Source organism: Chamaea fasciata, unplaced genomic scaffold, assembly GCF_029207755.1.
Source record: "Chamaea fasciata isolate MVZ Bird 193981 ecotype frontalis unplaced genomic scaffold, bChaFas1.0.hap1 SCAF_8, whole genome shotgun sequence".
In the NCBI taxonomy this organism is placed as follows: domain Eukaryota; kingdom Metazoa; phylum Chordata; class Aves; order Passeriformes; family Sylviidae; genus Chamaea; species Chamaea fasciata.
This window is the reverse complement of record NW_027094093.1, coordinates 6,175,941-6,186,307: the sequence shown is the minus strand read 5'-3', so window position 1 is coordinate 6,186,307 and position 10,367 is coordinate 6,175,941. Positions and strand designations below refer to the sequence as shown.

The 10,367-nt window shown below is 51.9% G+C and overlaps 1 protein-coding gene across 3 annotated transcripts; it reads right to left on the bottom strand.

Annotated features, from left to right (window-relative positions):
• Positions 1 to 542: 542 nt before the first annotated feature.
• Positions 543 to 10,006, bottom strand: KMO (kynurenine 3-monooxygenase). 3 transcript variants are annotated; one of them, XM_066189500.1, is made up of 15 exons: positions 9,641 to 10,006; positions 8,513 to 8,582; positions 7,341 to 7,438; positions 6,419 to 6,508; positions 6,168 to 6,216; positions 5,486 to 5,573; positions 4,500 to 4,665; positions 3,920 to 3,991; positions 2,673 to 2,794; positions 2,073 to 2,220; positions 1,588 to 1,645; positions 1,396 to 1,478; positions 1,115 to 1,216; positions 971 to 1,030; positions 543 to 756 (listed from the first exon to the last, which is right to left on the bottom strand). In XM_066189500.1, exons 1-15 carry the CDS (start codon positions 9,692 to 9,694, stop codon positions 589 to 591), a joined length of 1,428 nt encoding a protein of 475 aa, XP_066045597.1. In that variant the 5' UTR covers positions 9,695 to 10,006; the 3' UTR covers positions 543 to 588. The 3 variants fall into 3 exon arrangements, with proteins under 3 accessions (XP_066045597.1, XP_066045598.1, XP_066045599.1); XM_066189501.1 differs by lacking the exon at positions 3,920 to 3,991 and having other exon boundaries at positions 9,641 to 10,005; XM_066189502.1 differs by lacking the exons at positions 7,341 to 7,438; positions 9,641 to 10,006 and having other exon boundaries at positions 8,513 to 8,542.
• Between the last annotated feature and the right edge of the window lie 361 nt (positions 10,007 to 10,367).

The following is a 10,367-nucleotide window of genomic DNA, read 5'->3' as shown; positions in this document are numbered from 1 at the left end:
CTGAATAGTGCAGAGCAGTTCTTGTTCCTGCCCATGTGCTGGCAGCTGTGTTTAGACCATCTCAAATGAGATTGGCTGTGCCACATCAGATCAGGGGTTAATTTGGGCCATTTTATTGTTCTTAAGCAGTGACTGTGAGGGTCTAGGGCAAGGTAAGAAGAAGAAAGGTGTGTCTGGTAATCCTCATAGTGCTATCCCAGGCTGCAGCTGGTTTTGGCTTCAGGACCCTCAAAATGTTGGCTTGTTTTTGCTAAGAGCAGCAGTCTGCAGGCTGGGACACACTGGGCAGGTCATAGAATCACGGGATCATTAAGGCTGGAAAAAAAACTCTAAGATGATTGACCATCTAACCATTGACTCAGCACTGCCAGGTTCCAACACTATACCATAATCTTTAAGTGTCACATCTACACACCACATCTCTTGGGACCAGGCTGCCAAGGTTGCACACCTGAACCCCTGGACTTTCTGGGCATGAAACTGCTTCCAGGGGGCTGCAGGAGCTGCCAAACCCAAGAGAAACAAAACCACCCAGCTGAGGCAGCAGTTCATCTTCATTTTTATTACAACAAGGAGCTCCCCATGCATTCAAACCACTCGTGTGCCAAAGGGAAGATTTCCAATGTTCTTCAGATGATGGGACCAGCCCCACAAGTCCTCCAAGCAGAAGTTCAGGTTCCGTGCCAGGCGCTTTATCAGCAGGTAGGTGCCACCCAGCCCTGCTGCCCCCACAACAAAGAGCCCTCGATTAATCACCTGCAAGCACAAAGAGAAACCCCAATATCATCTAATTACATACAAAAACAAGCCCCAGCATCATCAGAGGCTGGCCTTTACCCTGCAGCACTAAGCAAAGTCATCACACAAATATCCTGCCACCAAAGCTGCCCCCCAGAGCTGAGCAGAGCTGGTGTGGAAGGTGGTCCCAAGGCTCATGGCATGGGGAGGATGGGCACCACCCCTGACCAACCTTTGTCTGCCATCTCCAGCGTTGAAGGGCCTCGTGGTAGCGAATCCTGGTGAAAGTCACCTGGGAGGGATTGCAGGAGGGTGTCACCACCCCAAAGTCAGGCAGGAGGAGCTCACGGAGGTAGGGAAGGACACACTGGCTTACCATGGTGTACAGTGGGACAATGGTGGAAGGCATGAGGGCGTGGAGAAGGTTGTCTACGTGCTTCCGGAAGATGAACCACGTTGAGTTCACGTGCTCACGCATCTGCAACAGAGCAACAGCCACCCCTCTGCAATGAGTTTTGTCAGAGCTCCCCTGTGCTTTGCCACCTCTCCCACTGCCTGTGCTGGAGGTGATGCAGGGATCAGTGCTCCCTCAGCCCCACTGACATCCCCAAGTGTGCATGGCCCATGGAACCACAGGTCTGCGTGGGGCTCACCTACCTCCACATAATTGTACATGGCTAAATCCGAAATTGCATGGTCATCTGGCACCCTCAGTCGGGAGAACTCAGGGAGGCAGGCACCTGGGAGAAGGAAGTTCACAGGCAGCTCCCTGCAAGGTGTCCAGCTGCCCTTAGGTGCGGAGGGATGGATGTCCCTCTGCTCTCACACATCCCCAGCCACCTCACTTACCAAAGTCATTGTGGAACTGGTCCATTAATTCATCAAAGACCAGGCAGTCTTCAAAGCCCTGAGAGGAATATTAGGGGGTTAACAGGCATAAAGGACCCACACATTCAGAAGTCCTCTCGTGGATGCTTAGCTAGTGTAGCTGTTTGTACCACTCCACCCACTGACCACAGCTTCAGAGCAGGAGTCTTAGTCCAGGCCCCTCTGACAGGGGTCTTGAGAGAAATTGAGGGGATTGCCTTTCCCAGCTGCCTGGACCCCCCTCCCACATAATCCTCTGCTCCGTGGGAAGGTGGCATCATCACCCTGTCCCCTGTCCTTCCCAGGAGGACATCCTGACGGGAGCTCAACCTCTGTCAGTGCAGAGGAGATCAGGCTGTGGGACAGGCCAGCCCATGAACCCTGTGGAGTTAAACACTAAAAGCAGGCATTTGTGGGTGAAAGGAGTGGGATCCCCACCAAGAGGGACAGGCCAGCCATGAACTTACTGCATTCATTCCCTGTCCATAGAAGGGCACAACAGCATGGGCAGCATCTCCCATCAGCACGCACCGGGAGGAGAGGTGGTAGGAAGAGCACTTCACAGAGATCATGGCCTGGGCTGGCAGCAAAAAGTAATCGTGCTTCAGCTCTTGCCTTCAGGTAAAACAACAGATTTTGTTGTGTGGGACCACAAGAGAGGAGAGCAAGCCGTGCCACATGCAAGCTCAGGAAGACAGGCCACAGGCGCTGTCAGCTTTGGTGTGCAAACCCCAAGCCTGCACACTACTGGTGCTGGGAAAAATGTGGAAGTCAACTTCCCTGCTGTGGACCAGAAATTTTATTTTCAGGTTTTAAGTTCTGCACACAGCTTGATCACTGACATCTTGGTCCTCTTACTGTGACCACCAGTAGATGCTGGTCGATGTAGAAAGGACAAACCAGAGAATATCTGAGTTTCTCAGTTAATATGAAGTCCTGGGACAATTCATCTAAGAGGAAAGGAAACTGCCCAACGCAGCTGAGACTGTTGATATCATCCAGGAAAAAGCCCATCCCATAATAGGTAGCTGTGCTGATGAGTGAAAAGGGGAGATGGGAACACTTACTCTCCGATGAGGGGAATAGCATCTGGGAAGTAGGTCTGGAAAAAACCCAGCACTTGCTCGCCTGTTGTGATCTTCTCGAATTCCTCAAAGGGCATGAAGAGTGTGCAGGTGAAGGACTTGTCCTGCCAGCCAGGAAAGAATGTCAGTAAGAAGCCCAGAGAGCAGAGAGAACATGTGGCACCTGAAACAGGAGCTCAGTGCCCAGCCTGCCACCTGGCAATCACAGTGACCCACTGGCACAGCAAGGGACAAGTGACTGGCCACCCCTTTTCTCATGGTGGGCAGGCACAGGGGAGGCAGAAACAGTGTGTGACTGGCCTGGCACACTGTCCTGATGCTCCTGGTATGTAGTTTATAACATCCAGCTGCAGAGTGCTGGTTTGTGGGGGTCTGGTTGGGCTCAGAAGTGTGGGCAGAGAGAAGTGCCACAGGTACCTGCTCAGTGCTGTGAGGTAGGACTGGCTCTGAGCACCCTGTCCTGCACCCCCTTAGGCTGTGGTCAGCCTGGCACAGGCTGGGTGTCCCTCCTGGCTCCTTCTCTGGACGTGTGCCACTATGTGCCCTGGTGGCCAAGAAGGCCAGTGACGCCTGGCTTGTCTGAGAAACAGCGTGGCCAGCAGGACCAGGGAGGTGATCTTTCCCCTGTATTCAGCACTGGTGTGGCCACACGTCGAGGGCTGTGTCCAGTTCTGAGCCCCTCAATTTAGGAAGGACATTGAGGTGCTGTAGCATGTCCAGAGAAGGAGCACAAGTCCTGTGAGGAGCAGCTGAGGGGGCTGGGGGTATTTAGCTTGGAGAAAAGGAGGCTCAGTGGAGACCTTATCACTCTCTACAACACCCTGACAGGGGATGTAGCCAGGTGAGGTTTGGGTTCTGCTCCCAGGTAACAAGGGACAAGACAGAGGACACAGTCTTAAGCTGCACGAGGGGAGGTTTAGACTGGACATTGGGAAGAATTTCTTCCCAGAAAGGGTGCTTAGACATTGGAACAGGCTGCCCAGGGAGATGGTGGAGTCACTGTCCCAGCAGATTTTTAAGGGAAGACTGGATGTGGCACCCAGTCTGGTTGACAAGGTGGTGTTGGGTCATAGGCTGGACTCTGTGATCTCAGAGGTCTTTTCCAATCTAACTGATTCCGTGTTTTGGTTATCCTGTGCCTCCTGACCCTCCCAATCCCTGCCACCCCAGCCGTTCATCCCCAGCAGCCCCATCCTGTGCCCCAGGAGACCATGGCCCTGGGTTAGCACCATGTTGGGCAGGGCAATCATCATGAAGGTGTTTCTCGGCCAGATGTGGAGGTAGTTTGGTTCCATGGCAAACTGAAAGAGAAAGGAAATTGCCTCGTATCCTTGCCCTGCCCTGCTCAGCTTCCCCAGCCCAGGCTCTGGCTCCCCTCCACATCAGCACAACAGATCCCAAGAGAAGACACAACTACTGGCCCCTTTCTGGTCTCTGATGCTTCAGGGAGACACAGAGCAAGGGGAAGAGGAAAGGGTAAGAAATATGGGCAAAAATCTGATGATTTGCAGTTGCTGATGTCCTCACAGACATGTTCCAATACCTCCAGGACCCCTCAGAGCCAGAGTTAATCCCACCACTCCAGGACAGGCTCTCTAGGATTTTTGCACGCAGGTACCAACATTGGCCCCACTTTTGGAAGAGGAAGAGATCCATGCCTTTTCTTAGGAAAGGTTTAATTGATCCCTTGCCTGAGCCCCAGGTGACAAATTAATTCCTCCAAAGCTGCTATAGCAGAGCCACAGTGAGGAGGGGGTGGGATATCCGACCTGTGAAGGTTGTAGCAGCCCCTGGGACAGGCACACTCACATCTCCATCCTTGGGAGGGATGGTCAGCTCCATGTAGCCATGAGGAATGTACTCGTGGCTGTAGTTGAAGCGTGTTTGCCTCAGGAACTGTTTCCTGACTGTCGAGAAGGCTCCGTCACAGCCCACGATGAGATCGTAGCTCACTTCCAAGGTCTGCTGGTCAGACCTGAAAGCAAGACAGTCCCTTGGATCAATCTGATCTTTGAGGTCCCTCCCCACCCTAACCATTCCATGATTCTGTGGTAAATCTGCCTGTAACTCCAGGCCAGCTCAGCACCACTGTGCCCAGAGCACCTGCCTTTTGCAACGTGTGCTCATAATCTAGGGTGAGGGAAGATCGGCTCTCACCGCCTGGGAAGAACAGCATTTGGATAAATAATTATCCTGTAGGTTTTCAAAAGCATTACTCTGCCAGGTCTACTCAGCAATGCAGTAGGCACCTTTGGGATAGCGCTGCTGGTTTGCAGAGCCTGCAGCATTTGCTAGGAGGGTGGGACCAGGTAGGACCAGAACTTCTGTGAAAGACTGTGAAGCAAGGTCATGGAACCACAGAATGGTCTGGGTTTGAAGGGACCTTAAAGCTCAGCCCATTCCAACCCCTGCCATGGGCAGAGACACAGCACCAGGGTGCTCAGAGCTTCATCCAGCCTGGCCTGGAACACTTCCAGGGATGGGACATCACTAGTTATCCACCCTCCCTGAGAAGCAACCTGTCCCTAAAGCCAGTGCTATGGATACTGGTATGTTTATCCCCTGCACAGGTCAGGAAGTGTGTGCCTGCTGCAAGGCTGGGGGCTTAGTGAGTTGCTTAAACCTTTCTCAGTCTCACCATGAATGCTGCCTTGATGTCTCTCCTTTCCAAAGCTGGCACAAGGTTTTGCCTGCACAGTAGTTTCAAAGCTGAGGTTGCTCAATTGTTTGAGTTTTGTGAATGATTAAGCAGAAACTAACCACAGTGCTTGATCTCACGCTTGTCCAGGGATTACCTTTTTATGGATAATGTCCCCAGCTCTGCATTGCACCCGAGGAGCTTGTGTCCAAAGAACAGTTTAGTGTTGGAGTACTTCTCAGCAGCTGTGAAAAGAAGCGACAACTAAATGTAGAGGGGGTCACTGTGACCACAAAAAATATTTCCAAGAGATCCCTAAATTATAGGGTTTCTTTGCCATTACAGCAAATAATTTGCTGTGTTGCTTCAGGGTCAGCAGGCAGGGCACACTGGGACTGGTCAACTGTGGTATAAACCAGTTGAAAAATGCAAGGAATCCTGCAAGGACTCCTTTTCTTCCCCACAATGACATGAGTCATTGACTGCTTTCCACCACCACTGCACTGAAGTACAGGATGGGATGAGGTGCCTGCAGTCAGTGGGGAATTTGCATAAATTTGGTCTAGTCTGATTACATACCTGGCCACAGAGCTCCAATTTCCATTTGTCTCTGTACAATCAGGGGTTATGCAAAATGCCACCAACTGTGACAAAGCTGAGGAGGTGTCTCCTGCTTTAGCTGGCAAACAGCACAGGTTTTCCTCTGCCAGTTCAGGTTTGCCCTTTCTGAGATCTAGGTAAGGGAGCTTGGGGCCCAAAGTCTTCTGGTCATGGGGCAAACCCTAAATCCCCAGCAAAATGCGTGTTAGAAGAATTTGCAAACAGAAGTGACAACCTACCTGTCAGCAGCTCTTTGTTTAAGTTTGCTCTGTCCACAGAGAGGATGTACTGCAAGGCAAGCAAACAGGGGGTTCAGAAAGCTTTGCTGAAGGACACTCTGCGTGGCCAGACAGGAAACCCTCCCTTCCATGTAATCCCCTTCTCCCATTCTCCCCAGCCTCTCCCACACCCACGAGCCCCACACTGTCCATGGCACAGAGATACAAATGCTGACAAAGACCTCTTGCACCCTGCAAAGCAACTCCAGTACCTGGTTCTTCTTCCCATAAGGGATAGAGTATTTTTTCCCTGAGGGTGTGTGTATCCTCCTTGCCCGCATGGGAATGCCCTTGGCCACAATCTGAAACAGAAGGGAACACAAACCACTGGTTTCTGGCCAAAACTGTGGGGTTTTAGCACTAATTACCAATCATCATCCCCTCACCCAAGCACTGCACTTGAGGAAGAAGAGGGGGGGGCTCTTTCCTCACACATTTCCAAATCACCAGGGAAAACTTTAACAGGGCTGTCATGTCAATTTACTACAGTTTCCTGAGATTACTTACAAGCTCATTCTCATAGAAATCAGACAGAAAATATTTTTGGATAGAAGGGACATGAAAAATCGCAGACAGGGACAGGGCAGGGGATGAAAGCCAAAATACATCCCGGGACTGGGATGTGTCAAAGCCTGGGCTCCTCTGCAGGGATCCAGGGACTGGGAGATCCCAGCAGTGCCAGCAGCTGGATGTTTAATGGTAGCCAGTACCCTGCAGAAGAATGCTGGGCTCCCAGCCAAGCGTGCTGGGCAGAAGGCAGTGTGGATGGATTTCAGGGGTCAGCCCAAAGATCAAGGTTTTCTGGGAAAGCACAAATCTGGACACGTCAGTGGGGAAAACAGCTGCCTTTATTGCATCCTGCTCTATTGCGTCAGTTCTTTTGGGAGTCCATCTACTCCTGCCCTGTTTGCCCTCTTCTCCAGGAGGGAGGGGAGCACAGCAGGGAGAGGACAAACACTGGAAGGTGCTTGGTGTCCCAGGCAAGCAGAGCCCAGCTGCCTGGGGTGGGGAAGATCCTGCTGGCAGATGTGACATGAAGCAGGGCAGAGCCAGGCTGCAGGCATGCAGTGGAAGAGGTCTGGCTGGGATGGGGCAAGAAAGGCCAGGGCACAGAGATAAAATGTGCCAGAGTACCTGCTCCTCCATGCCCACAGCTCGCAGGGCTTGGCGTCCCCTGTGAGAAAGGGCCAGGTTAATGCTCCTGCCACGGGCAAAGCTGGCCACTCGGATATCTGCAGGGGAAGAGCAGCTGGTTATGGAGGCAGTGGCAGCCCAGCCTGGTGAGGGAACATCTCCCAGGCCCCCTGCAGCAGCAGCAGGTGGAGCAGGGGGGAGTCCAGCCTGGATCCTCTGTGCCACCTCTAGCCTGGAAGAAGCAGCTGCAGCCAAGGGAATGCTGGATTCTGACAGCACCCCACGTGCCAGAGGGTCCATTAACATTAGGAGCCATTTCCCCTCTAAATGGAGGAGGCTGAGCAATGAACGCCTGCCAGGTTCTGCTGACTGATGCTTTTTGGGACATTGGCAGGTCACCTTCTTGATGGCTGATCAGATGGAAATGTCTGGGCACTGGCCTGTTCCTCCCCTGAGCTGCCTCATGTAGACTTCCTGGGGTGTCTGACCAGAGCCTCCTCATCCCAACATGTATGTCAGTGTAAGCAATGGGCCAAAAACTGGAGTTTTCCATCCAGCTCAGAAGGCAGGTAAGAGCAATCAGAGGCTTTTTGAAGCTGTGGAACTTGTGGCAACTGTAATCCCTGCGGCAGAACTGCCTGTTCTGATGTCTGTCGGGGCAGAAAGAGATACCACAGAGTGTCAGGCATGGCTCCTCCTTCCCTTCACTGCACACTTGAGTCATTTCACTTTCCATCATGTCATTCCCACCTGCCACTTGGTTTGCCACCTCTGCCCAGGTGGTTTTTTGACTGATACTGAAGATGAACAATTTCTCTGCCTCTCAGCCAGCGGGTTGGCTCTAAATCCTAATTTCTCTTTTGTGGTGCCTTGTGGACCTGGAGACTCCATCTCTCCTTCTGACCCAGCACTGTACTATAATGCTTCCTGCAGAGACCAGGCTTCAAAGGTGAGGATCTGGATCAGTGTTTAAGCTAAGAATAGAAAAAGGGCATCATTTTACTAGCTGAAGAGTGGGTTCCCTACACAGAAGATGAACTTCAAATAAATGCTCCTCCTCACCACAGGAGCTAAAGGGGAGAGAGAAAAGAACATCCTCATACTGCCACTCTCGGAGTTCATTTTCTTACATTTTCAGTGAGCTCACACAGTGATGATCAGGCTGACCTTACCTTCTCTGGCTTCATAAACGTCAACCTGGAAACCTCGTCTTGCAAAGAAACAGGCATTCAATGCACCCACCTACAAGACAAGGATCAGGAATGGGGGATGAAGTATTTCGGAGGTCACTACTGATCAGGGGATGCAGCTCAGCATAAACAGGGAGAAACTGTTTATGACCAAGAACCTTAGAAGATTTTTTTACTGAAGAGCAGTCCTCTGGCAGCCCTGTGTGTTTGCAGAGTCTCCAAGACAAAAGCCACCCATCAAAACTCTTTTTATGAAGTCATACCAAGCTCAGGCTTGTTTGCACACAGCAGTTGAGTGCAGCAGGGCTCACCTCTTCAGTCAGAGACAGCAGGAGCTGGTGTAGGCAAGCTCCCAGCTCCTCTCTGGATTGTGTTTACCTTCCTCACTAGAATTCAGGGTGTAGCAGCATTCCCTTGAGAACACAGTGAGGGAGAACCATACAGTTTTTAAATTTTAATTTCCAATATGAATTGTTATCAGAACTACAGCCTCTTCTGCCATGACTCTTTTCCACGAAGCTAATGCCCAAAAAATCAAGAGAGAAATGTAGGTGCTGCAATGCCCCAAGCTGTCACAAAATCCCAGACTCATAGAATGGCTTGGGTTGGAATGGATGCTAAAGACCATCTTGTTACAACCCCCTGCCATGGGCAGGGACACCTTCCACTAGCCCAGGTTACTCAGAGCCCCATCCAGCCTGGCCTTTAGTGTCACACCTCTCTGCAAGCAGCAGTGGATGAAAATCATTCCTAAAAAATAAGCGGGCAGAGGAAGGTATTTCCCGGTCTCAATCCTTGCAAAGCATTTCACATTAGAGGTTTGGTTTCAGCCAAAACCAGCCGAGGGACAGGGGCACCTGGCAGCCCAAACAAGGATTGTTATTTAGTGTCCCCGGGCACCACTGCTCCACCCACCTCCCGAACCCCTTCACCCGAGAAAAGGGCAGGAGCCTCCCACAGCAGGAACTCCATCAAGCCCTTCGCAGCACCCCATCATCTGACAGAGGGATGATTTTAAGAAAAACATTCACCCCCACATTCAAGCAGCGCTTTTCCAGCCCCAGCTCCCCGGCAAACACAATCCTGCAGCAGCTAAATGGCATTTCCTACCAGGCCACCACCGACGACAGCAACTCTTTTCCCTCGTGGGTCACAGGGCTCCATGCTAGGCCAGCCCCTGGGTGTGAGATCCCCGCTGTGTCTGTGATCCCTCTGCTTCTCCCCAGTCCCACTGCCCTTGCCAGTGGGGAGGGGAAGGGAAGGAATGTGGGTGGCTGAGTCATGCCTGGGTTCTTCTCCCCCGATTCATATTAAAGTTTAACTCCCAGCCCAGGGGCTGTCAGGGAGTCAGCCTGGCTGAGCCTGAGGTGTAGAGATGGCAACGTGGTGTTATTCAGCCAGGCTCTATCCAAAGGCCTCTTCTGGAAATTGTAGAGCAATCCTGTGGTCTCCAAGGAATATACACAGAGCAGGAGGAGAACTTGCATCAGCCAGGCTTTTGCTGGTCCTTCACTGGGATGCAACTGCAGAGGCATTGGTGGGACAATGTGGAGTGACTTCTGGAGCCTCACAGACTCTCTCCTGAGGGTGGATGTGAGCCACACTACTTGCCCAGGAGCCTCATCCCATCTTTGAGGACACATTTCATCCAAGGAAGCTGTGTGTGGCTCAGGTGTTTTGGGGTGTGATGCTTAGGAGAGGGTCCATGCCTCCGCTCTGCAGAGGCTTTCCAGGTTTCCAAGACTTAAACGAGGCTGTGAGGAGACACGTCTGCAGGCATTATTTCACATGCCCATCCCTGGGAGGAAATGCTCTGCTGAGCCAATGCTGCCCACAG